This window comes from Betta splendens, chromosome 4, assembly GCF_900634795.4.
Source record: "Betta splendens chromosome 4, fBetSpl5.4, whole genome shotgun sequence".
Classification (NCBI taxonomy): Eukaryota; Metazoa; Chordata; class Actinopteri; order Anabantiformes; family Osphronemidae; genus Betta; species Betta splendens.
The window spans coordinates 23,258,211-23,285,164 of NC_040884.2; the positions used below are offsets into that span (position 1 = coordinate 23,258,211).

General features: G+C 41.9%; 2 protein-coding genes across 2 annotated transcripts; both read left to right on the forward strand.

The window, feature by feature from the left end:
- The first annotated feature begins 5,429 nt into the window (after positions 1-5,429).
- LOC114852870 (uncharacterized) lies at positions 5,430-15,700 on the forward strand. Its single transcript, XM_055508681.1, has 12 exons — positions 5,430-7,708; positions 7,849-8,145; positions 8,231-8,494; positions 8,597-8,678; positions 8,761-8,788; positions 9,152-9,178; positions 11,150-11,225; positions 13,603-13,983; positions 14,163-14,462; positions 14,546-14,894; positions 15,163-15,199; positions 15,308-15,700. The coding sequence occupies exons 1-12, from the start codon at positions 7,381-7,383 to the stop codon at positions 15,518-15,520; spliced, it is 2,382 nt and encodes a 793-aa protein (XP_055364656.1). The 5' UTR covers positions 5,430-7,380; the 3' UTR covers positions 15,521-15,700.
- A 1,492-nt stretch (positions 15,701-17,192) lies between these two features.
- On the forward strand, positions 17,193-26,952 carry LOC114853975 (sialoadhesin-like). Its single transcript, XM_029147941.3, has 9 exons — positions 17,193-17,366; positions 17,562-17,637; positions 20,131-20,511; positions 20,661-20,960; positions 21,044-21,392; positions 21,661-21,697; positions 25,539-25,575; positions 25,750-25,821; positions 26,139-26,952. The coding sequence occupies exons 2-9, from the start codon at positions 17,595-17,597 to the stop codon at positions 26,393-26,395; spliced, it is 1,476 nt and encodes a 491-aa protein (XP_029003774.2). The 5' UTR covers positions 17,193-17,366; positions 17,562-17,594; the 3' UTR covers positions 26,396-26,952.
- The last annotated feature ends 2 nt before the right edge of the window (positions 26,953-26,954 follow it).

The following is a 26,954-nucleotide window of genomic DNA, read 5'->3' on the forward strand; positions in this document are numbered from 1 at the left end:
TTACGCGTTCACTGCTTCTTCTGGGTCAGAGATTTGTGTATTACAGATGAACAAAGTAAATAATTAATTCCTTTCTTAGATGGACATTAAAAATTAGAGACTGTAAATCACAAGGTTTGGACTGGAGACTAACTCCTTTATTAGAATAGGAATGTTTCAGCTTCACACCTACGGGGTGCCAAATGTAAAAGTAGCACCTATAACTAGTTTTCTCACATTTAACTAAATGACACAACATGTTTTCTCACATTTAGTTAAATGTGCAAAAGTCTAAATGTAAATGTTAAATATAAATGTAAATGTTAAATATAAATCTAAATGTTAAATGTTAAATCTAAATGTTGAATGTTAAATGTTAAATGTAAATGTTAAATGTTTGCCGAGTGTAAAACTGAATATTCATGAATGTGCAAGTAGACTCCATCCCTACCCTCAAACAGCGCTGGTCTCAGATCAGTGACGCGGACTCAAACACGTCAAACAGTACGCATAGCTCCGCCCACATCTGACTCTGGATCGGTGCACGAAAATACTGGAGCGAAGCCTGAAGTCGAAGCCATCATGGCCGCCAGCTCCGACTCCCTCCCGTTGGGGGAGATTGAACGGGCTGTAACGGCAGGTGTGCGGGCTGAGGCTCCGCTTCAAACTGCCGTTCTGTCGTAAACACCATTAATGAGGAGTCAAGTAGGTTTAAAAAGAATATTTCTATGGCGCCGGTGGAGAGTTAGTTGGCTAACTATACTAGCTAGCCGAAGTTACGTCCAGGCTAAAAACAAAAGTTTCCAGATCAGATGTGGGCGGGGTTTGAGGTGATTGAGTTCGCGTCTCTGATCTGAGACCAGCGCTGTTTGAGGGTAGGGGTGGAGTCTACTTGCACATTTATGAATATTCAGTTTTACACTCGGCAAACATTTAACATTTACATTTAACATTTAACATTTACATTTAACATTTAGCATTTACATTTAGCATTTAACATTTAACATTTAGCATTTAACATTTACATTTAGACTTTTGCACATTTAACTAAATGTGAGAAAACATGTTGTGTCATTTAGTTAAATGTGAGAAAACTAGTTATAGGTGCTCCTTTTACATTTGGCACCCCATACACACCAAGAGAGAAAATGAAGCATGTGTCCTCTTGGTGGAGACAAACATCAGCGTGGTGACGGGCCACACTTTTAAACTCAGCCCACAGGTTTTATAGTGAAGCATATTTTAACCAAAGCAGATCCAGTAGTTTTTATTTTTGGAAAAATGTTCAGCTGCTCTGACCATCTGCTTCTCAGCTTTAATGAGGCACAGGCAGGATGTGAACATGTGAGAGTAATGTAACCATGATACCTGAGTGTGGTCACTGTGCTGTAGCATCTGATGGGTCCATTGAACAGTTCTCATCAAGGCTTTCTGGTTTAAAACAAGAACTACTCTGCTCCCTAGACTGTTCAGCTCCAGTGTTTGAGAGTACAGCCAAGGCAGAGATCCCAGAATGCACTGCTGTGCTCTGCTTCACTGGTCCAGTGACACGTTAGGGCCACGGTTACACAAAAAGCAGCCAAGATGACAAACCAACTCCGACACACCATGCACATTTGGTGGGCTCAGCAGAACCACATGGCGTTTCTGCTAAATCAGTGAACAAAATGTGATTCATTCATCACAGTTTCAGGTACTTTTAGGAAACAGAGAACAAAGCTCACGGTTAGCAAAACCTTGTGACCATGGTGAACCATCACCAACACGTTCTGCCAGATGTTCCGTTGGATTAGCTGTTTAATGCACTGTGTGCTGTGAAGCCAGAACAGATCCAAAGTTAAAAGTGCATCAGAATCCTCTGCTCTGAACACGGTCCTGGAAAGTGCTGAGTATTTACCATTGAAGGGGCTGCTGAGAAGACGCCAAGAAGATTCCAGCTCATCCCAAACCCATCACATAAACCAGTGGCTGACACAGACATACAGAATGTAATATGAGAGAATTATAATCAGACCAGCTGTGAGCCCGTTACAGGTGACAGTACCCATAGACGCATGCAGAGTGGAGCGGGATCACACTCTGGTTTCATCTTTAAGAGGACACATTTGTAGACATTTTGTGAGTACTGAAGTATCAACATGTCATTTACAGTAACTTGATCTAACATTCAACTTCACACATCTCTATCACAAATTAACTACACCTCATAAGAAAACATGTTGGTTGTGGAAGTGAAGTGTGGGAGTGTTTTAAATTAGCCTGCACACACCCAGTGTAGGAGCATATTTATTTTATGTTCATATGTCTTTTAATGTTCCCATGTGCAATATTTGTGCATTGATCTGTGTTATAAATTTTATAACAAATAATTTCTCGAATAATTTCAATTATCTTAACATTTTCCTGAGGAAAAATTGTTAAATCTGCACATTTCCTGATTTAATATTGCGAGAAGTGAGAGGTCAGCGAGGGGAGCCTCAGCCCCGATGCTGAAACTGTCAGTAAATGGGCTGATACAAGGCAAAAAACCAATTTTTGTTTTACATTTTGTCTTCAGCATAATGTTTGTTTATAGCTGTTTTTGTGACGTGATTACTTTTTTTGATCGCGCTTAAACCGACCGAAAACTCACGAGGGGAGGCTGAACAGGCCTGCACCTCATCCAGAAGGGGGCGCTGCTACCACTCTTTAACGCAGGGTATCCCCACAAATGGGTTTAAATTTTCTAAAAACACCTACTAAATGACACTAAGTAAAACAATTCAAGTGCTTGGGGAGTAAATTTAAACCTTGATTAAAGTATTCTATGTTATCCTACTGAAGAGCAAACCTGTAAAACTGAAAGCAGTAATTAAAGTTTTAAAAACAACATAAAACTTCACTGAGGGTCGAGTTTGAACATCTACACCTCTCTATACTTTAGAATGAATTCTGAAAAATATTGTACATGGGGGCTACAGGTCAGGTCTCTTACTGCTATAAAACATATGTTCCTTCAAGACTAAATATGGATCAGGGCGTGAGCTGAGGGTACACGTAGCTCTCTCTCCAGAGAAGGACATAGAGGAGGCTGAAATCCGTAAGCACAATGAAAGGGGGTGAGACCAGGAGATGCACAGGGCAGGGGGTTGTGTGCAAATTCCACCCACAGAAGCTTCTGGGTTGAGGAGGAGGGATCCCTGAAGGCAAGGAGATGCAACCCAGTCATTTGATTCTGGGTGGTTACCTAAGGAGAGGCTCACCTCTGCCCCCAGCAGGGCACAGAACTTTCTTGGTTGGGTTGTGGTAGTGCCAAATGAATTAGCAACACCACCTAGTCTTAAAAAGGGTTGAGTTTGATTAGCCTCACACGAGGCACCAATTATGTTGGGCATATGCGAGGAGCACAAATTATAATAATTGGATTTATAGCTCCTGAGTGGAGATTATTACCAATTATGTTTATAATTTAGATTCACAAATTTTGGTTGTTAGCTTAAATATATATAACTATATGACAAAGGTCTATAGTTTGGCAAGTGAAACACTTATAATTGATTAATAATTATTAACTGAATTCATTAATTTACAGGGCACCACCCTCTTACCAGGGACCAATAACCAATTTGGAATAGCCAATACAGTCTCAATTGTATTCAAGTTAGTTGAAGGATGAACTCAACTCGACTCAATTTACCAGTGCTGCAAAACCATGTACAAATAATCACAGACAACGACCAATTAAATTATGAGGGCTTCATTAAACAATTAATATTAACTCTAGTGTTAACACTATCTTGAATAACTCAGCAAATCACAATTTAATCGTATGGTGTGTTCGTCTGGAAGTACTGTATGTGTATGCGTGTTACCTGAGGAAAAAGGTGTGCATGTGTGTGTGAGAGAGAGAAGAAGGAAGGAAAAAGTAGGAGGGAGAGCGCGCCCCCCTTTAGGGGCGTGGTGAGGTGGCACAGCTGTGCGCGTGTGTCTGACGCTCACAGGGAAAGAAGCGTGTAAAGGAGTGTGAAGTGGGACTAGCGTGAATAAGGCTTGCGGTCACACAAACACGTTGGGCTATATTCGGCGATATAGTCATGTGATCGCGGAAGCGTGCAGTGGTTGAATCGTGCGCTTGGCGTGGTCATAGCAGAAACAGAGCAACCGCACAGTACCACATAAAGCAAGCTTAAAATAGCAAAATCACAGATTACAGCACTTCAATGTGCACCTCTTAGATTCACACAGATCTATAACAGCGTTACAGTCACGAGATCGCGGAAATACAGTGATCAGATTGCGTGTTCAGGAAAAGAATACAACACAACTTAGAACTCTGCTCAGACTTAAAGGAATGCCTCTGCCTTACTGCTATTGTTTGGTCCAATCAGGATGGCTGACGTCCAAGTTCCTCCTCCGTTTGTCGCTTGTATCAACGGGAGTTCGGGCGTCTCAGCCGGGGAGCCAGGTTTGGTTCCCCAGCCTGGCGTCTGGTTTTGGTGCTCAGATTAGAAATCTTTGTTTCCACTCACTGCTATCAGGATGAAGACGTTACAGGCTGCAGTATCTCCTTTGTTTGAGCATGTGGGACCTTAATATTAATTCTGTTAACAGATTATACAGATGAGGTCCCCCAACAACTCCGAGATGAACTGGGGGGCTCTATCAGACACTATATCCCGTGGAAAACCATGCAGGGAGAAGGCGTTCTCCATCATGGCCTGCACAGTTTGTTTGGCTGTGGGTAGCTTAGACAAGAGTATGAAGTGGGCCAGATGGTAGAACCGGTCAATGACAGTCGTAATCATCATTTTACCTTGGGAGGAGGGCAGGCCAGTAACAAAGTCCAGGGCAACATGGAACCAAGGACGATGCGGAACAGTAGGTGGACTTGGAAACCCGCAAGCTTCTGATGAGACTACTTATGGGAGGCACAGATGGGGCATGTTGCAACATATTCCTGGATGTCCCTCTTAGTGTTGGGCCACCAGACTCTCCCTCCCCCCACAAACGCCATGTGGTTAGCGCCACTGAAGGGAGACGCATGAGCCCACTGAATTACAGCTCCACAAAGATCTGGAGGGACAAATAAGCGGACCTGTCCTGGCGTTACCTCCTGGAAGATCTTCTTCAGGGCCGTGGAAAAGTTAAGAAATGTGTCCATGCAAAGAGAGTTATTCTGCCACCTAGCGGCGGCCCAGGTCTCCGCTTCTCCCGAGAGGTGGGACACAGCGTATGCCACCTTAGCTCGCTCGGTGGGGAACTCCGGAGCATGCAGCTCAAACTGGATCTCACATTGTGTGAGGAAGGCTCTACAATCACCTGAATCACTGGAGAAACAGTGACTTCGGCAGCTCCTGCATCACCGCTTCAGTCTTCTCCTCGAGGACTGACAACGCTGCTCCTGGAAAGCGGCCCGGAGGGAGTCAAGGCCACCTGGGTCCATCCATTTCTGGCCAGATTGTCCTGTCAGGCAGCTTACTAGGGCAGACCCACATGCACGGCGCTTGAGACAAATAGGTACGATTGAAGGGCTTTAATCACAAGTCCGGCAATGCAGGTACATTAATCAGACAAACAGATGATCAGATCAGGCAACGGTACAGACAGGGTTCAGGCGGAATTAGAGTATAGGCAAGGTTCGGTCACAGATTCGGTAACAGGTCAGAACTAGGAGAAACGGTGGAAAGTGGTGATAACACGGAACAATCTGGTAGTGTCAGGCTTGGGCAGAGATCGCACCCACATGTACAGTGTGAGGAGACAGGATACATGGCAAAAATCAAGTTTTAAGTCGTAAATCTTAGTACAAGGCGGTCCAGGTCATACACAGAGAATCTCAGTATTACAGTACAAGGGAGCAGGCTGGGTCAGGTCCAAGAACAGGCAATGGTTCGGTAACAGAATCAACAAGGCTACAGTACCGGCAGGGAACAGGCGATCTCGAGGTTAGACAATCCAGTATCAAAAGTCAGTAGGTCAGTATCAAAAGTTCTTACTAGGCAACAGTACCGTTCAGGAGTAGGCAGGAGTCGGTGGTCAGGAACACGAAACAGGATCAACACAAGGTAAACTAGACTGAGAAACTGCTGGAAAGTGATGACTTGCATACGACGATCTGGCAACTGGCTATGGTGACTGGTGGTGGTTAAATACACAGGTGAGTAATGACTAATCCAAGACAGGTGTGTGTAATGAGAAACAGAGGTGAGACTGGAACCAACAGGATGAGAACAGAAACCGGACATGCTACAAAATAAAACAGGAAATGAACCTAAAACCTGACAGGCAGAGGTACGAGGTGAGTACTGGAGACTGAATACAAGGCAGATTGTTAATTGACTGCAACTGCATGAGTCATGTGACCAGAAGTAAAGCTCAGGCTAGACCTGGAGCGGCAGTAGCCGGAAAAGCACAAAATAAAACAGGAAGGGGAACCAGAAGAGATAACACGAGAGTATGACAGTCCCCAACTCCCTCCACTGTAGCCAGGACTACAGACCGGCCAATGTTCAGAACCAGCTTTTGACCATCATAGCTTGGTGAACTGTCTCAAACTACTGATTATCTCTGTTTACCTCAGCTCAAAAGAAGAAGCAACACAATGATCAGTTACTCTGTGCTCAAACAGCAGCTCGACTGGTTTGACAATGTGGACTGAATTCAAAACCCTTGTCTGACCATCGTTCCTACACGTAGGAAACATCTTCAAACTATACTGTATAATAATAATATTAGACTGGCTACCTCTTAATGCAAGGAAACAGAAATGCATAATGTGAATGGCGTCCTGCACCTTCTTGTTCATCAAGTCTACACTAATATTCTACACTAACGCATACATTTAGTAATTGGTCTGTTACAGAAACTGATGACGTCATCTGCCAATGCTGAATCAGGGATTCATGAAGGTGATTCCATCTTATTATCGTATCATATTTGCTTCAGGAACCAGAAAAAGGTCAAACGAAGATACTATCAGACTTCCTTATTTACTGGAAAATTACCCTGAGTCTTGGCTCAGCCGTCCACGTAATGTCCGCCTGCACCTTTGCTTCTGTAACGGAAAAGATTTACCTCATCTAAATCTCAGGCAGGTCAGTTGATAAGTACAAACTAACATTTCCGTAAGAACAAGCTTGTCTGTGTGAACATGGAGACAGTCAGCGTGTTACTGAGCGTCCTCTTGGCCTCAGGTGAGATGTTTGTTCCCTTATTTATGACAAATTATTTACGTGAAATGTAAACCTCAAGAAATACTGTAAAGGGGAAAAATGTTTCTACTGCTCAAGTCTGGTGGAAAAATGTTGAACTTTGTTTTCATCTTTATTCTCAGCCAATTTGTTAACAACGGTTTCTGGTTTTACAGGAGCTTTGGCTGATTGTAGTCAGAACTCAGGCCTCTTAATTACGACACCAAAGAAGATGGAAGCACTGAGTGGATCCTGTTTGATAATCCCGTGTAACTTTAGCTCCAAGCCAGAAGAGGAATTTAATAGCACGAGAGCAACCTTCGGAGTGTGGATTGTAAATGACCACAGGTTTAACGATTATCCTAGAAATGTGATCTATAACAGCAGTAAGACAGTTAACGTTTATCCAATGAATATCACTGGAAACCTGTGGCAGAGAAACTGCACCACTCTGTTCTCTGATCTGAAAGCAACACACACAGACACCTACCATTTCAGAATTGAGAACGGAGCGTTCAGAGCAACAGCACAATGTAATGGTCTTCAAATAAATGTTAAAGGTATGGAGGTTTAGGTTTTTTCCAGTAGTATGAAATCACTGCATTCACCACATGGGAGCTAAACCTTTATTAAGGCATTATTGGTATTTTGTCCTATGTTAAAGTTTTTTGGGTCTAAAACATCTGATGTGAACCCACAGATTCTCTAGATCCCAAGATAACAATCTCAGGTGATCTGAGGGAGAATGTGTCTGTGACTATAACCTGCTCAGCTTCCACTCCCTGTCCACACCTCCCTCCTAAACTCACCTGGAATCTACAAGCAGCGCCTGACAACCACAGAGAGGAAAACACAGATGGAACTTTCACTACTAAGATCCAGAAGACCATCACTCTGTCAGACCAACATGATGGACTCACCATCAGCTGTTCTGCCTCATATCCTGTTTCTGGAGGCATGAAGACAGCACAGACTCTGGTGACTCTTAATGTTTCATGTAAGTCAACCACAGCTTGTTACTGGATCCTGTGGCCACATGAAGCTGATATGAATTAACACAGTCAAGGTGCCATTTTCCCCAGATGCCCCCAAGGACACCTCAGCCTCCATCAGTCCATCAGCTGTGGTGTCAGCAGGTAGCTGGGTGAACCTGAGCTGCTCCAGCAGAGCCAGGCCTCCTGTCAGCAGCTTCACCTGGTTCCAGATCAGCAATGATGGAGCCAAGGCCATGGTGTCTGAAGGAGAGTTTTACAGCTTTAAAGCAATGGATGGAGGCATCTATGCCTGCCGCGCCTCTAATGGTCTTCGTAAACATTGGTCACCAGAGATCCTCCTGACTGTTGAAGGTACAGACTGGAAGAGCGGCAGGTGTTCGAATCCTCTGTAGAACTGTAAACAAATGACGAAAAGCCCCAAGTGACCATTTAAAAGGATCTGTTGTGTTACAGGTACAAATTCATCTGGGGTCCACATTATAGTTAAAGCTGTAGGAGTTGTGCTGCTCTTCAGTTCACTGGTCATCTTTGAGTGGTGAGATTAACATGATTAACACAAATAAAGACTAGAAAAAAAAAACAGTTCACTATCATCACATCATCTTTTTCTGTTTCAGCTGCTTCAGATCACGGACTAAAGCAAAGGTAAAAATTTATTACTTTATTGTGTGCCAGACTGAGCAAAGAAACGTTAAAAATACTCAGCTGTAGCAGCATTGTGTGTAAATACCCAACATAAGTGATAGACCAGTCTAAAATGTGAGTGTTTCGGTGCCTTGTTCTAGTTTATCTTACTGTAGCTCTGTCTGACATTCTTGATACAAGCATGAATGCCTCCAGATATTAGCTATGGTTTAATGTGTGATTTCACCTCCATGTAGCAGACCTGTCAGTGCAGCTGACTCCTGCCAGGCAGCGTTTCATTGTTACTGTTCAGTGGAGGTGTGTAAGTATAATTAACATGGGTCTAAGATTTTATTCACTGACACGAGTCTGTTGGTTCCACAGGACACGGCAGCAGGCGACTACGTCAGCGTTGGAACCGAGTCTTCAGCATGAGAAGAGGAAGTCGCATGCTCATATGCACGCAGTTATATATTCACTTACTATTTCTATGTAATATTAGATGGCTTGTTTTTATTTGGCTGATAGTGGCTCCATTATAGAGATGATTCGTTGATGCAGTATGAACCTGCAGCAGTTCTGTGTCATTACCAGCAACATGTCACCACTGTCTCATTTATGTTTAAACTGCAGTTCAGTCATTTATAGATATTATTGAAAACTTTTCCTACTTCTCTTGATCCAGTAGCATCAGAATAAACATGGCTCATACAGTATGCGTGACTCTTTCTGTTGGGCCTGCATAAAGCTGTGACAAGCTTTAGCCGGATTTCATCAGTTTCAAATGTGTCAGATAACATCAGATCTGTTTAGCCACAGGATATGAGCAGTAACAGCAATTCTTATATCTTGATTATACACACACAGGTGAATCATCTCTCTGGATGTACTGATCCACAGGATAAGGTTTTAGAGCCCAACTTAAAGCATGAAAGTAAAGTGAATTCACAGGGTGTGTTTCACTAATACTCATTGTTACAACATCTAAACATTCCGGTATTTGATTTTATTAATCCCACAATACAGAAATGTTTGTGTTTACAGCAGCAGCATGACAGACAAGTAAAACATCAGCAGTAAGAAAATGTGCAAAAAGAAACAACAGTAATAACAGTGCAAGAAAAAACAACAGTAAACAGCAGTAATACCACTAAAAACAGCAAAGTAAACACCAACAGTAAAAATGTGCAAAAGGAAACAATAATACTAGTATTATAAATACTTGTACATACATCAGTAATATGTTATGCAGGAATAAGGCATCAATGCTGTCTCTCATACTCTACATATTCACAGTGGCAACCATTACCATGTGGATGGTGCCGTCCCGAGACACTGCACAACAACAGATCATGACAATTGTGTGACTGCAGTGGTATATTGTACAGTCTGGTGGCTGTGGGGAGGAAGGACCTGCGGTAGCATTCCTTCTTGCACTGGGGCTGGAACAGTCAATACCACAAATGAATGTGGACGCAGCAGAAGTAAATGAACACAGGTCTCAAACATCAGCAGACAGAGAACAGGATCACCTGTTCCTTGTGTTTGTGCTTTTGCTAATTCTGATCCTGTGTTTATAGAAATCCTGTTAACAGAGCATGAGGAAATACAAACACTGATACTTTACTGCTGATAATACAGATGTGCCTGAATTAACAAATTATTTCCTAAGAACACAAATCAAATGAGAAGTGTCTCTACACAATGTCCTGAGCACAAGGAGGCTTTAGACTCAGAGGCCACATTATGAGAAAACTGCTTCCCTGTCAAGATAACAGGTATAATAACATTTACCTCTCTCAGTCTGCTGATATTTCACATCCCATTGCTGTTATTTAATGACAAAGATAAAGCTATTGCTTCTTGATCATTTAACTGCAATAAAAACCCTTTATTCACTTCCTACTAATCATGAATTCAAACTAGTTACACTAGTTTAGTTGTGACAATGTGTCACTTTGTATCCGCATATAGTTTGTACAAATAAACCTGAGGCTAAACCAAAGATAGTTATTCTGAGCTGGTTGTACTTTGGAAACCAGCCACAAGAATCGCTGGGTAGAGACGGACAACAATGGAGTCAAAGAGCATCTGTGAAATGCAAATGTTTTATTTGCAGCAGTTCTAAGGTCAGCTTTATGACACATTTGCATCTTTCTGTTCTTCCCCTTTTTAAGAAAAATGCTAATATGTAAAACTTTATTACAATCAAATATGTGAGATGAAGGAATCCAACTGAATGAGGTCAGAGTACTAGAACACATATTGACAGGAGCTGGAGTCTGAGCAGACAGACGTGTTGCACGGGACTGTTCCTCTGTGAACCTGAAGCAGAGTCCAGGCTGATGTTTTCCACCTGCTCTCTGCTTTGTCTTCATCCAGCTGCTGGGTTTCGTGTCAGTCCAGTCTGTGGACATGGCGACAGTCAGCTTGTTGCTGAGTGTCGTCCTCCTTCCAGGTCAGACTTTGCTTCACTCGAAGTGAATATAAACTATTGAAGTACTTCATGGGCTACTACCACAGCAAATATCAACTACTTTTACTGTATAGTTCTGGAGTAATCCATTAGTAAAGTATCTTACAGTAAGTTGAATTGACATTAATAGCTGAAATTTGACCTTCAATACAATGAGTTCCTTTAATTGGTACATCACCGTTCCTTCACAGTTCTACTTAGTACTTCATGGACTACTGCCACAGCAGTTATCAACTCAATTTACTGTTTTACAGTAATCCATCAATGAAATATTGTACAGCTGGTTGAATTGACATCCATAGCTGAACTTTGATCTTCAAAAAAATGAGTTCCTTAAATTAGTACATCACTGTTGCTTTACAGTTCTACGTTGCACTTCATATACTGTACTACTTGCACAGTATTAATAGCACTACTATTACCTAATTTTACTGTATACTTTTTGAGTAAAGTACTACTCAATTGCCATACTGTAAAATGATCACAAATCATCAAACTTTGGCTTTTAATAAAACCTGTCCCTCAATTGAGTCACCGTTCCTTCACAGTACTACTTAGTAAAGTAGTTCATAGGCTACTACCACAAAAAGTATCATCTAATTTTAACGTTTACTTTTCACATATTAGAGAGTCAAGCTATCATCCTAGATTGACAATGACCCTCTTCCCCCAATATGATGCAGTGTCATCACTAAGAAGAGTAGTACTTTACTTAAAGTTCAGAGTACAATAAGTTGATACTTGTACTTTGAGGGAATGATAATCTCCAAATTTAAGAACCAGAATTTTTTCAAAACCAAAGTTTGGTCTTTGGTAGTTTGTTCATTTACCATATGACAGTTGAGTAGTACTTTACTCAAAATATATGGTAAAATTAATGAATACAGTTTTAACTGTAAAGGAACTGTGATGTACTGAAGGTCAAAGTTTAGCCATTGATGTCAAGGCTGTTTACTATAGGATAGTCTTTTGATGGATTACTCTAAAACTGTACAGTAAAACAAGTTAAGAGTCCAATTGCCTTTTATACATTCCATCAGTGAATATTTTGAAGCATACACTGTAAATGTTATCATTTCTTAAATTTACCTTTGTTTCCCTAGGACATTAATCCTAATATATTTTCCATTGTTCACTAGACTAAGTCTCTTCGCTCTTCTGTGATCGCAACACTGTTACCGTAATTATCACACGAATCGCGCCCCTTGAATATAGCGACGGCTCATTTGACCACGGTGGTGAGAACGCAAAGCGAACAAAAACGGGACCAAACGCCGCTATATTCTCGGCCGATTAACGTAACACACCGCCTCCTGTATTGCATTGATATGCGCATTCGGTGACTCCAGTGCATCAGTATATTGTTTTCCAGCCGTAACCGTGCTTCATTTTCAAACTGTAAGATTTGAGGTACAGTAAATGCACGAAATGTACAAACTCACCAATTGATTTGGACCAAAGATAGCGAAAGGTGTTAAAGCACTAATAATCTCATACTTTTATTTTGAAAGAATTAGCAGGAAGTGTCTAATTGCCTATTTTATGATTGACCAGTCAGACGCAGAAAACTTGCTAATAAAACTAAAGAATTGAAGCTTTTATAAAATGCTCTCATCAACTTTCGGCCCCCATCAGGCGTCGCCACAGCGAATCATCCTTTTCCACCTCTTCTCTACTCACAACAGCCAACCTCTTGTCCTCTGGCAGCACATCCACGTATCTCCTCCTTTGTCGTCCTCTCACCCTCTTGCCTGGCAGCTCCATCTCCAACTTCCTTCTAACGGAGGAATGTGTAGGTCTTGAACGGATCCACACCATTCCTTAAAAAGCTGCATCCTTTGAAATTTGAAGGGTTTCAGTAGATGGAATTATGCAGGAAGAGTTAATGCCAAGATTTGGCTAAGGCGTGGAGAAGACAGACAATCTAGCGAATGCTGGAGCTAAAGTATTAGACTCATGATTAATGTAAAACAGCTGGTGAATCATTTGACCGGAAGCAGAAAAACAGGAATGGCAACAGGTTGGATGGTGACAGGAACTAACAAAATAAAGCCTGAAGTGAGGCAAACAATGACTAAGAGTCCTGATTCATGACAAATGTGAATCTCAAAACGACTAAAGTTCAACAACAGCTGACAAACCTGCTCTGTGGTAAAAAGTGCAATCTTCTACAGCTTTAACAGTTAAAATGTTTATGTTGATATTCCTAGAGTTTCAAATAAAGTGACAGAAGTGGCCGGCTCCTTTCAAAAGTCACACACAAAACTGTCTGAAGTCACATTTCATTCTGTTGTCAAAAAACAATCTTATGTCTGAATAAGGAGAACGTCAGCATGTTACAGTCTATCTGCATTTACAGGAGCTTTGGCTGATTGTACTGAAACATCACACCTCTTCATCACTGCACCAAAGATGATGGAAGCACTGAATGGATCCTGTCTGATGATCCCATGTGACTTTAGAACTGATCCTGAAAATCTGTTCATCAGCGCCAAAACCGTCTACGGAGTGTGGATTAAAAATAACAAGAACATTTGGCAAAACCCAGACAATGTGATCTACAACAGCAGTGGAACAGTAACAACCTACCCAATGAATATCACTGGAAACCTGACACAGACAAACTGCACCACTCTGTTCTCTGATATGAAAGCAACATACACAGACACGTACTACTTCAGGATCGATGGGTCAGTGAAGGCAACAGCTGTTTGTGATCCTCTGCAGATCAATGTCAGAGGTGAGAGTTTTACTTGAATTAGTTTCAAGATTTATTTTCAAATTAGACGCAACACAAAAAAGGAAGCAGCCTGTTACAGGAAGCAGATAAAGAAGAAATATAACATCTGCTTTAATTAAATGGTGATTAATTGTTCAAGCTGTGATGTTTTACCTTTTCTATATGTCGTGAACCCACAGATGCTCCTGGGAGCCCCAGACTTACCATCTCAGGTGATCTGAGGGAAAATGTGTCTGTGACTATAACCTGCTCAGCTTCCACTCCCTGTCCACACCTCCCTCCTAAACTCACCTGGAATCTACAAGCAGCGCCTGACAACCACAGAGAGGAAAACACAGATGGAACCTTCACTACTAAGATCCAGGAGACCATCACTCTGTCAGACAAACATGATGAACTCACCATCAACTGTTCTGCCTCATATCCTGTGACTGAAGGCATCAAGACAGCAAAGACTCAGCAGACTCTCAATGTTTCATGTAAGTCAACCACAGCTTGTTACTGGATCCTGTGGCCACATGAAGCTGATGTGAATTAACAGTCAAGGTGCCATTTTCCTCAGATGCCCCCAAGGACACCTCAGCCTCCATCAGTCCATCAGCTGTGGTGTCAGCAGGTAGCTGGGTGAACCTGAGCTGCTCCAGCAGAGCCAGGCCTCCTGTCAGCAGCTTCACCTGGTTCCAGATCAGCAGTGATGGAGCCAGGACCAACGTGTCTGAAGGAGCCTTCTACACATTTAATGCCACAGGTGGAGGAGTTTACTACTGCGTGGCCTCCAATGGCCTGGGTGCCCAGGCATCACCACAGATTCATCTGACTGTTACATCTGTTGAATCTGTTTTACTGTGGGAACCAGTAGTTGGAGGAATCCTTGGGATCATTGCTCTGATCTGTTTGATTCTGTGTATTTGGTGAGTATCACAGAACTAAATCTAGAACAGATTCTGTCGTCTCAAAAGGTAGAGCTCTTGCTTAGCCACCAATCATAGACTCAGTGGTCGGAGTCTTGGCTCCTGGGTCTAAAGTGTCCTTGGGTAAGACACTGAACTCCAAGTTGGCACCAGTGTGTGAATGTGTGTGTGCAGATGGGTGAATGTGGTGCAGCCTGGATACCCAGTAAAGCTTAAGTGTAAACACATTTACCATTTCAAGCTGTCATTAAACTAAAACATTTTCCAGGCGTTTGAAGTCAACACAAACTGTACAACAGACTCAGGTGAGGGAACACACATCTACAGTAAAACTGTGAAATAAATTCACTTTTTTGTGAGTTACAATTGAGATGTGTAAATATACAATAACTGTGGACTCACATTTGTCACAGAATCAGACAGACGAGGCTCCAACCATTCAGAAGGAGGAGGCAGAGAGCATCCACTATGGAGAGATCGCCTTCGCAGAGCTCAGAGCTGGAGCGCCCTCTGACTCCGTGCAGAACCACCAACAGCAGCAGGACACGGTTTACGCACAGGTCCATGTGTCCAACAGCGCCAGCAGCTCGGCAGATGCTCAGCTCTACAGTGAGCTGAAGAAATGAGGCCTGTTAACACAGAATGACTATCATGAGCATTCACTCATCCTAAAAACACTATGATCTTTTTAACTCCTCTCCCAGTTGTTCCATAAATTACTTGTAACCATCAATAACCACTTTTTTTATTTCAGCTGTCAAAGTGCTGCGTCTGATTTGGTTTTACTGCCATGTGACGATGATGAAATGTGCTTGAAGCGCTCACTGCTGTGAAGTTTTCTGTTAATTATCAACTAAACCCTGCTGTAAATAAACAAATTCTGACCCTTGTAAGCGGTGGGAAACAAGCCCTGGCTACAGGAAGTCATTATACTGTCACAGGCTTTATGTTTGCATTCATCAGGATGAAATAAGAAGGCTAACATACAACTTTTAACACAATGAAAGAATTGTTTTGGGTTCACTGGGTAAGTTATTAGTTTTGGATCCCTCTAAATATACACTGGATGCAGTGACCCAGATAAACACTAGACCAGAAATGCAGATGGAAACTACTGCCCTCTACTGGTCTGAGCCAGCAACATGTAAGGCTGCAGTAGCGCATGCACCGCATCTGTCAGATAAGAAGCAACCTGATGAATGGCCACGCACATTTTGTTGCATTTTAAAACTTTGTTACATGGGTCTAAATATTCTGTGCAGCCTTTTTATTTTTTTATTACTGTCCGTACTCAGTTCTTTGGTTGTTGGGTTCAAAATACTGCTGATGGCAGCGACGTCTCAACACTGTAATGAAGAAATAACCTGTGTCCACATTCACAAAAATGCTGAGCAGATATCGGTTCAAGCCGTAAATCCTGAACCCTTTGCTGGAGCCATGTGAGCAGGCAGCATCCAGAGTACGTGACTGAAACCCTCATCCACCCATATGAGCCAGTAATGAGACACAGCAGCAGAGGCTCCGTCCACGCCTAGACTGGTGCTGTCGGTACGAGGTGCTGCTGGCATGGAGGTGACGGGTGGAGGTGACGGGTGAAGCAGCAGGTGAAGCAGGTGATCCCGTCCACCTTCCCGCCACCACTTCCTGTTTCTGGTCTGTGACATTTTCCTTGATATGGACGACAATGGATTGTGTTTAAAGAGCAACACAGGGAAATGAGGACAGTACAGCTAGTATTTCCACCTTTAACTGGAACTATCTGATCTTTCCTTTTGTGCTTTGACACTCTAGACACATTCATTAATTAATATGTGTGGAAGTGACGTATTATGTGATGTGGAGAAGTCCTGGGACAGGTTCACCTCATTTGTTTGTCCAGTAAAATCAAGTCCGGTTAAAAGCAGCCACCACACATGAGATAAACAACAACAACATGTTTATCACTGAGTAAAAAATACTCAGACACTGAGAAATGCAAAGCAGTGACCTAGATACGATGTGGGCAAAGAACTAACACCTGCTTTACTGTACAGCTGCATAGTAACAGAAACAGAGTAACGTGAAGCTGCAGCTGATGACCACATGACCAAATGTGACACATGAACTGAAGCTGAGCGTGTTTGACATGTTTCTCTTCCTTTTGCTCTTCCTCTCTGCGGTTCAGTCACGTGAAGCAGAGAAATCCTGCAGAAGGCTGATTATACGGAACACGGAGCTGCAGGTGATGTGGGAGGAGGCTGCATCAATAGGAGCCTGTCCAGTTGCTGCCACTGTTTGCAACTGACGTTCCACATATAGAAGATTCTGTTTCTCCCCATTTCCTGTATTGATTGTTTTTGTACAATCAGAGGAAGTGGATGCACTTAAATGACTGAACGTTGAAGCTGAATATTAGTTTGGCTTCCCTGAAACCAGTCATCTGAGCCTCAGGTCAGAACCCGACGCTGCTGCTTTTGGTCCATTCGACTCTTAGTAAGACGATATTTTATGAACTTAACTTTCAGACTTTAGCATTTGTTGGATGTTGATTAACTGGAGTTTGGTTGAGTCTGAGCTGTGGTTCCAGTTGATCACAGCAGATGTGTTGCACAGGACTGTTCCTCTGTGAACCTGAAGCAGAGTCCAGGCTGATGTTTTCCACCTGCTCTCTGCTTTGTCTTCATCCAGCTGCTGGGTTTCGTGTCAGTCCAGTCTGTGGACATGGCGACAGTCAGCTTGTTGCTGAGCCTCATCCTCCTTCCAGGTGAGACTTTGCTTCACTCGTAGTGAATATAAATCAGTTCTGAGTCACCTAGTGTTTGACAAAAAACACATTAACAGACTGTGAGAAGCTTTTTTTCTGACAGTGATAAATTTGACATCAAGGTTCATCCAAGACTAAAATCACAAACTCAAAATGTAGCAGGAGTCAACCATGAAACATTTTATTTTGAGACCCATGAGAGGGTGTACGACTTGGATTAGTCCATGTATTGTACAGTAGCTTCATTAGAAGCCATGTCTGTAAGGCCGCTTTCACACCTACGAGATTCAATTCCATTGAATCAAACTCAAGTTCGTTTTCCCTTTTGGTGCGGTTGGTTTTGTCTGGTGTGAACACGGTAATTGCTCTCGAGTGCGCAGCAAAACAACTGACCCCCGAAATGATCCGCATCAAGTACTGTAGCGAACTCCGGTGAGGTCAAATGAGCTGCTGTAAGCTTTTCCGTGGTCAAATGAGCCGTCGCTATATTTGATGTTCATGTACGCGATTCGTGTGATAGTTACGCTAACATTGTTGCGATCACTGAGAAGAGCGGAGAGACTCACTCCAGTGAACAATAAAGAGGATATTAGGATTAATGTCTAAAGGAAACAGTATAGAGTAATCCATTAGTAAAGTATCTTACAGTAAGTAAAATTGACATCAATAGCTGAAATTTGACCTTCAGTACAATAAATTGGTACATTCAATTGTACAATTGTTATATCACCGTTCCTTTACAGTTCTATTTAGTACTTCATATACTGTACTACTAGCACACAGAGTATTACCTAATTTTACTGTATACTTTTTGAGAAAAGTACTATTCAACTGTCATACTGTAAAATATGCTCAAATCAGCAAACTTTGGCTCTGAATAAAAACTGATCCTCAATTTAGTGACTGTTCCTTCACAGTACTACTTAGTACAGTACTTTATAGGCTACTACCACAAAAAAGATCATCTCATTTTAATGTATACATATTAGTATATTATATTATATTATATTTTATTGATGATGATATCCAGGTATTATATATTATATATCACAGGTATTATATATTATATATCACATATTAGAGCATCATCCTTGCTTGACAATGACCCTCTTCCCCCAATATGATGCAGTGTCATCCCTAAGAAGAGTAGTACTTTACTTAAAGTTCAGAGTACAATGAGTTGATACTTGTTTTTCGAGGGAATGATAATCTACAAATTTAAGGAACAGGATTTATTCAGAACCAAAGTTTGGTCTTTGGTATTTTGTTTATTTACAATACTACTTTACTCAAAACGAAGTGGTAGTGGTCCATTGGGTAGCCTCACAGCAAGAAGGTCCTGGGTTTGATTCCCAGAGGCGGACAGGGTGCATTTCTTTGTGGAGTTTGCACGTTCCCGTGTTTGCGTGGGTTCTCTCCAGGTTCTCCGGCTTCCTCCCACAGTCCAAAGACGTGCATTAGGTTGATTGGCCACTCTCCATTGCCTGTAGGTGTGAGTGTGTGTGTGAATGGTTGTTTGTCTATGTGTTGCAATGGTCACAGCAGGCAATGGTAACCAAAGGAGCTTGGCAAAACTCGGGCTCGGCAAACAAAACAAGAATGCTGGAACGCTAGCATGAGAACAGAGACAATCTGGCGACTAGACAGGTGAATGCTGGAGCTAAAATACTAGACTCATGATTAATGTAAAACAGCTGGTGAATCATTTGACCGGAAGCTGAGAAAACAGAAATGGCAACAGGCTGGATGGTGACAGGAACTAACAAAATAAAGCCTGAAGTGAGGAAAACAATGACTAAGAGTGCTGATTCATGGCAGATGTGAATCTCAAAACGACTAAAGTTCAACAACAGCTGACAAACCTGCTCTGTTGTAAAAAGTGCAATCTTCTACAGCTTTAACAGTTAAAATGGTGTTGTGGAAATCTTCTTATAAAGAATTCAACCGGAGATCATCAGTGTGATGAACCATCTCAAAGTTTACTCTCATGTCGACACGGAGTGGATCACAATCACAATACTTTTAAGACGTAAGGCACATCTTACAGTACAAAGTATCCACTGAAGGACTGAGGACACAAGACCTGTATTTATACCCTGTTACAAACTCCCACATGAGCTGTTGACTGGTCTTTGTTATACATGAGTGCAGTAAACCCCCCTTTATTTCCTTTAACAATGTTCCCGTGGTCACTACAGTGAACCCCCCACTATCTGATAAGCAAATGCTTGATGACCCCCCAGGAACAACCCTCAGCCAGAGGCACAGCATCTCATGACAAACACAAAATTTCCCACAATGGTTATGTTGATATCATGAAACAACTGACCTTCTCTCCGGTGACAGATCAGGTGAACTCAGGGCAAGTTTCCTAGATTTTCAAAAAAAGTGTGGTCGGCTCTATTTAAAAGTCACACACAAAACTGTCTGAAGTCACATTTCGTTCTGCTGTCAACGAACAATCTTTGACAGCAGCTCCATCTGCATTTACAGGAGCTTTGGCTGTATGTACTGAAAAATCCAACCTCTTCATCACTGCACCAAAGATGATGGAAGCACTGAATGGATCCTGTCTGATTATTCCATGTAACTTTAGCTTTGAACCAAAAGATCTGTTCATCAGCACTGGAAACTTATACGGAGTGTGGATTAAAAATGACTACAATTTTGGAAAATACCCAAACAATGTGATCTACAGCAGCAGTGGAACAGTAACAACCTACCCAATGAATATCACTGGAAACCTGACACAGACAAACTGCACCACTCTGTTCTCTGATCTGATCACAACACACACAGACACGTACTACTTCAGGATCGATGGGTCGCAGAAGGCAACAGCTGTTTGTGATCCTCTGCGGATCAATGTCAGAGGTGAGAGTTTTACTTGAAGTAAATATAAAATATTGAACTATTGTTTAATATTGGAATAATAGTTCAATCATTTTGAACTATTGTTCAATATTATATCACTAAATATCATATTAATCACTAAATGGTTTCTATATCACATGAACCCACAGATGCTCCTGGAAGCCCCACACTTAACATCTCAGGTGATCTGAGGGAGAATGTGTCTGTGACTATAACCTGCTCAGCTTCCACTCCCTGTCCACACCTCCCTCCTAAACTCACCTGGAATCTACAAGCAGAGCCTGACAACCACAGAGAGGAAAACACAGATGGAACCTTCACTACTAAGATCCAGAAGACCATCACTCTGTCAGACAAACATCATGGACTCACCATCAACTGTTCTGCCTCATATCCTGTGACTGAAGGCATCAAGACAGCAAAGACTCAGCAGACTCTCAATGTTTCATGTAAGTCAACCACAGCTTGTTACTGGATCCTGTGGCCACATGAAGCTGATGTGAATTAACAGTCAAGGTGCCATTTTCCTCAGATGCCCCCAAGGACACCTCAGCCTCCATCAGTCCATCAGCTGTGGTGTCAGCAGGTACCTGGGTGAACCTGAGCTGCTCCAGCAGAGCCAGGCCTACTGTCAGCTGCTTCACCTGGTTCCAGATCAGCAGTGATGGAGCCAGGACCAACGTGTCTGAAGGAGCCTTCTACACATTTAATGCCACAGGTGGAGGAGTTTACTACTGCGTGGCCTCCAATGGCCTGGGTGCCCAGGCATCACCACAGATTCATCTGACTGTTACATCTGTTGAATCTGTTTTACTGTGGGAACCAGTAGTTGGAGGAATCCTTGGGATCATTGCTCTGATCTGTTTGATTCTGTGTATTTGGTGAGTATCACAGAACTAAATCTAGAACAGATTCTGTCGTCTCAAAAGGTAGAGCTCTTGCTTAGCCACCAATCATAGACTCAGTGGTCGGAGTCTTGGCTCCTGGGTCTAAAGTGTCCTTGGGTAAGACACTGAACTCCAAGTTGGCACCAGTGTGTGAATGTGTGTGTGCAGATGGGTGAATGTGGTGCAGCCTGGATACCCAGTAAAGCTTAAGTGTAAACACATTTACCATTTCAAGCTGTCATTAAACTAAAACATTTTCCAGGCGTTTGAAGTCAACACAAACTGTACAACAGACTCAGGTGAGGGAACACACATCTACAGTAAAACTGTGAAATAAATTCACTTTTTTGTGAGTAGTTGGAGGAATCCTTGGGATCATTGCTCTGATCTGTTTGATTCTGTGTATTTGGTGAGTACCACAGAACTGTGTAAGACTGCGACGCAGAGTCGCAGTCTTACACGCCTCTCTGCATGTTCTCTACAGCCGCCACCCACTCTTAGTCTTAGTTATCGCATAGAGACTGTGTCTGCTTCTCAACCACCTAAACTATACAAGTCACACACAAATCAAAGAGGAGTGACTTACCAGATTTTAATAAACATCAAAACAGTTCCTCTTACAGAACAAAGTAACAGTAAGCTAATAAAGTGTGGTTTATTAAATATCAGATCTCTCTCATCTAAATCCTTTTTAATAAATGACTTGATAAGTGACCATCACATAGATCTGTTCTGTCTCACTGAAACCTGGCTGCAGCAGGATGAATATGTTACTTTAAATGAGTCGACTCCAATGAGTCACATCAACTATCATGTTCCAAGATGTACAGGTAGAGGTGAAGGAGTAGCAGCAGTTTATAAATCAGATTTATTAATTACTCCTAAACCTAAACATAGTTATAACTCATTTGAGAGCCTCACTCTGAGCCTTTCTCACCCAGACTCTAAAACTCAGAAACCAGTTGTGTTTTGTATTGTTTACCGTCCTCCTGCTCCATATTCAGAGTTCTTAACTGAATTCTCTGAATTCTTATCTGACTTAGTTCTTAGCACAGATAAAGTCATTGTAGTGGGAGACTTTAACATTCATGTAGATGTTGACAGCAACTGTCTCAGCACTGCTTTTAACTCCTTAATAGACACTATTGGTTTTACACAGCAGGTAAATGATCCCACTCATCGTTTTAACCACACCCTAGATCTTGTCCTGACATATGGGATTGAAATTGATAATTTAACAGTTCTTCCCCAAAACCCTCTGTTATCTGACCATTTCTTATTAACTTTTGAATTTAGCACAACTGACCCTATAACAGCTGGAAAGAAATGTTACTATAGCAGATGTTTATCTGACAACGCTGTTGCCAGATTCAAGCAGATGATTCCATCATCTTTTGCCTCAATGTCTCGTAGATACACAGAGAACAGTCACCTTAATCCTTATGAACAGGTTGACTGTCTTGTAGATGATGCTGCAGCTTCTCTACGTACAATGTTAGACACAGTGGCGTTCCAACAAAATAAATGTAAACTGCATTGCATGGAAGGACAGTCTAATGAAATATAAAAAAGCACTTTGTGCTGCTAGAAAAACTATTCCTCCCTAATTGAGGAAAACAAAAACAACCCCAGGTTTCTTTTCAGCACTGTAGCCAGGCTGACAAAGAGTCATAGCTGTATTGAGTCTACTATCCCCTTAAATTTCAGCAGCAATGACTTTATGAACTACTTTACTAATAAAATTATCATCATTAGAAAAAACATTCAGCAGCGACTTCTTCCAAATGACAGAAAGCACTGTCTAGATCCATCAACTTTAAATTTATTAAATCCTCTGTCTTACCTAGACAGCTTCTCCCCCATAACTCATATGGAGTTAAACCTCAATAATTAACTCTTCCAAGTCGTCCACTTGTCTTTTAGATCCAATCCCAACCAGATTACTCAAAGAAGTTCTACCTTTAATCAGCTCATCCATATTAAATCAAATCAACCAATCTTTACAACTAGGCTATGTACCACAGGCTTTTAAGGTGGCTGTGGTCAAACCTCTATTGAAAAAAACCAACCCTTGACCCTGGACAACTAGCCAACTATAGGCCCATTTCAAATTTACCCTTTATTTCCAAGATTCTGGAAAAAATCGTGGCTAAACAATTATCTGACCACCTTAGTGGGAATAACCTGTATGAAGATTTTCAGTCAGGATTTAGAAAACATCATAGCACAGAAACAGCTCTGGTTAGAGTCACTAATGATCTTCTATTAGCTTCGGACAATGGTCTAGTTTCTGTCCTTGTCCTGTTAGATCTTAATGCTGCATTTGATACAATTGATCATAACATTCTATTACAGACACTAGAACATAGAATCGGGATTAATGGAACAGCATTGGGATGGTTTAAATCCTATTTGTTGAACAGATTCCAGTTTGTTCATGTTAATGATAAATTCTCCACACGCACAAGGATTAGCTATGGAGTTCCACAGGGTTCTGTGCTGGGTCCAATTCTGTTTAGCCTATACATGTCTCCTCTAGGTGAGATTATTAGAAAGCATTCTATTAATTTTCATTTTTACGCAGATGATACTCAGCTATATATGTCCTTGGAACCAAATGAAACAGATCAACTAGTCAAAATTCAGGGTTGTTTAAAAGACATCAAATCCTGGATGTCCCAAAACTTCCTTCAACTAAACTCAGATAAAACCGAGATTCTTATTGTTGGGCCTAAAAATCTGAGAGAGACACTATTGAGTCAGATAGCCACCCTGGATGACATAACATTAGCTTCAGATTCTACTGTGAGGAACCTTGGTGTCATGTTTGACCAGGATCTCTCTTTTACATCATACATTAAACAAATCTCCAGAACCGCCTACTTCCACCTTAGAAATATAGTTAAAATCAGAAGCATCCTCTCTCAGAGTGATGCAGAGAAACTGATCCATGCATTTGTTACCTCTAGGCTGGACTACTGTAACTCCTTACTCATAGGATGTCCTAACAGCTCCTTAAAAAGCCTACAGCTTATTCAAAATGCTGCAGCCAGAGTTCTGACAGGACTTAGAAAGAGAGATCACATTTCTCCTACATTAGCTTCTCTGCACTGGCTGCCTGTAAAATGTAGGATAGAATTTAAAATTCTCCTACTCACATACAAAGTACTCAATGATAAAGCTCCTTCTTATCTTAAAGACCTTATAGTTCCTTATGCTCCCAGCAGAACACTTCGTTCTCAGAGCGTTGGGCTACTTGTGGTTCCTAGAGTGTTTAAATGTAGAACAGGGGGCAGAGCTTTTAGCTACCAAGCTCCTCTCCTCTGGAACCAGCTCCCTCTTCAGGTTTGAGAAGCTGACACACTCTCCACCTTTAAGATTAGGCTTAAAACCTTCCTTTTTGATAAAGCTTATAGTTAGAGATGGTTCAGGTCACTGGCAATTATTGTTAGTCACAGGAACCATCTCTTAGTTAAGCTGCAATAGACATAGACTGCTGGGGGACTTAATTTATACACTGAGCTCCTCTGTTTCCTTCTACCTCCTCTGTCCCATAACCTCCCATCATTGTCCCATGTTTAACTAACCTTGTCTCTTTCTGTCCAGTAGTTGTGCTTCTCTCCTCTCCCCCCCCCCCCCCCCCACCCCCACTCTTTCTCCCTCTCTGTCCTCACCTACAGGTATCATTGGACTCAAAGTTTGGTGTCTGTGATGGGCAGCTGCGGATCCAACCAATCTGTTGTTGCTTGTTGTTGCTTGTTGCTGTTGCTGTGCTTTTCTATCTCTCTATCCTCTCACCCCAACCGGTCAAGGCAGATGGCCGCCCACATCCAGTCTGGTTCTGCTGGAGGTTTCTTCCTTGTTAGAGAGGGAGTTTTTCCTCTCCACTGTTGCTGTCAAATTAAATGCTTGCTGTATGTGGGATTTGTTGGGTTTAGTTGTGTGAGGTTTTAAACCTTACTTTGTAAAGTGCCTTGAAATAGCTTTGTTGTGATTTGGCGCTATATAAATAAAATTGAATTGAATTGAATTGAATAGAACTTGACCTAAATCCTGGAGCTGACATTTCAGCTTCACATCTAATAATTTGTGTTTTCTTCCTCTGGACTCATTAACCTAAACCATAAAACCTTCTTCCAGGTGTTTAATGTCAACATGTCAATCTGCACAGACTCAGGTGAGTACCTAAACTTGAGAATGAAGCTTTTTAAATCTCCCACCTCACTGTCACTTCATCCAAGGAAACCAGTGCATCAAAAACATTCATGATTCTAGCTTCATGTACATGTTCAGCTTTCCAACTGTACAAACAGGTTTTAGTTTGTGGTGCTGATGTTCACTGTGTCCACAGACCTTGACTCCATGCAGAGTCCAGTCTCCGTCAGCATCCCAGATTCCTGGTCCTACTTTAAGTCCCTATACTGTAAGTCAGATTCTTAACACACAACATCAGAGCTGCCTCAGACCTGCCCAGTGGGTCAAACCAGGCCTGGTCTGAACCAATTTGCTCAGTTCAAGCAACAGTGTTAAACAGACTTAATGAAGCACTAATAAGGACGAATAGTAGAGGTTAGATCAGCAACTACAGGACCTAATGCCTCACAAATAAAGGAAGTTGACAGATGAGTGTCAAAATAAAACAGGAAGTCAAACAAAGATCAAAAGGTTTCACAGTTTGTTGACTAACTACTGTATAAAGACCAGATTTAATCTGAAGCTTTGTGTTTCTTATGGAGACAGACAGACAAGGTTCCAGTCCTTCGGAAGGAGGAAGTAGAGGGCATCCACTATGGAGAGATCGCCTTCATAGAGCTCAGAGCGGACCCAGACTCGGATCAGAGCCACAGACAGCAGCAGGACACGGTTTACGCACAGATCCAGGTGTCCAACAGAGCCAGCAGCTCCGAGAACATCTACCATCAGCTAAAGGACAGCTGAAGCTGCTTCAGTGTCATTTTGCCAGACTGGTTCAAAGCAGAGCCTCTGCTTTGCTTTAATGAATATTTCCCTTGCTGCCTTTGAAGCCACCAGACTGTCTGATGCTGATGGACGTATGAACGTCTGGGGGTTGACAGCGAGCAGATCAGTCTGACTGCAGAGAAGAAGGATCAGCTTCCTGCAGCAGCATCAAAGTCAGGAACGTGTGAAACAGCAGCACAGCCTCAAACAACAACAATGTCCACTTTCTTTATCTACTGTATGTTGTACATGTTGTACTTTGGTTACAGTTAACTAATACTACTTTACAGTAGTTTTACTGTTTTATTATTTTACAGTAGTAATAAATAGTAGTATCAGATTCAACCTACCTAAAGCTAAAGCCTAAAGTATGATAATAATAAACATCCAGAACCAGAACCTCTGACACTGGTGTCTTTAGAAACCAGAACGACAGCAACATACTGTGAATCTGAAACTTCTTACTGAGGCAAGTTACAGGTTCCTTTAAGAAGTTGAATGAGCCGCTACATAAAGAAGAGACTCAGTGAATCTGTTAATGTGGTTCAGTAAACAGATTAAGCACCTTCATGTCATAAAGTATGTTCCACCAGTGTT

Bases quoted from the DNA above. Each gene is read 5' to 3' on its own strand.
- LOC114853975 (XM_029147941.3), top strand. From the start codon at position 17,595: ATGGCGACAGTCAGCTTGTTGCTGAGCCTCATCCTCCTTCCAG. The intron at 17,638-20,130 runs GTGAGACTTTGC...CTGCATTTACAG, and splicing joins GAGCCTCATCCTCCTTCCAG to GAGCTTTGGCTGTATGTACT. The intron at 20,512-20,660 runs GTGAGAGTTTTA...ATGAACCCACAG, and splicing joins TCTGCGGATCAATGTCAGAG to ATGCTCCTGGAAGCCCCACA.
- LOC114852870 (XM_055508681.1), top strand. From the start codon at position 7,381: ATGGAAGCACTGAGTGGATCCTGTTTGATAATCCCGTGTAACTTTAGC. The intron at 8,146-8,230 runs GTAAGTCAACCA...CATTTTCCCCAG, and splicing joins GGTGACTCTTAATGTTTCAT to ATGCCCCCAAGGACACCTCA. The intron at 8,789-9,151 runs GTAAAAATTTAT...TTGGTTCCACAG, and splicing joins GATCACGGACTAAAGCAAAG to GACACGGCAGCAGGCGACTA.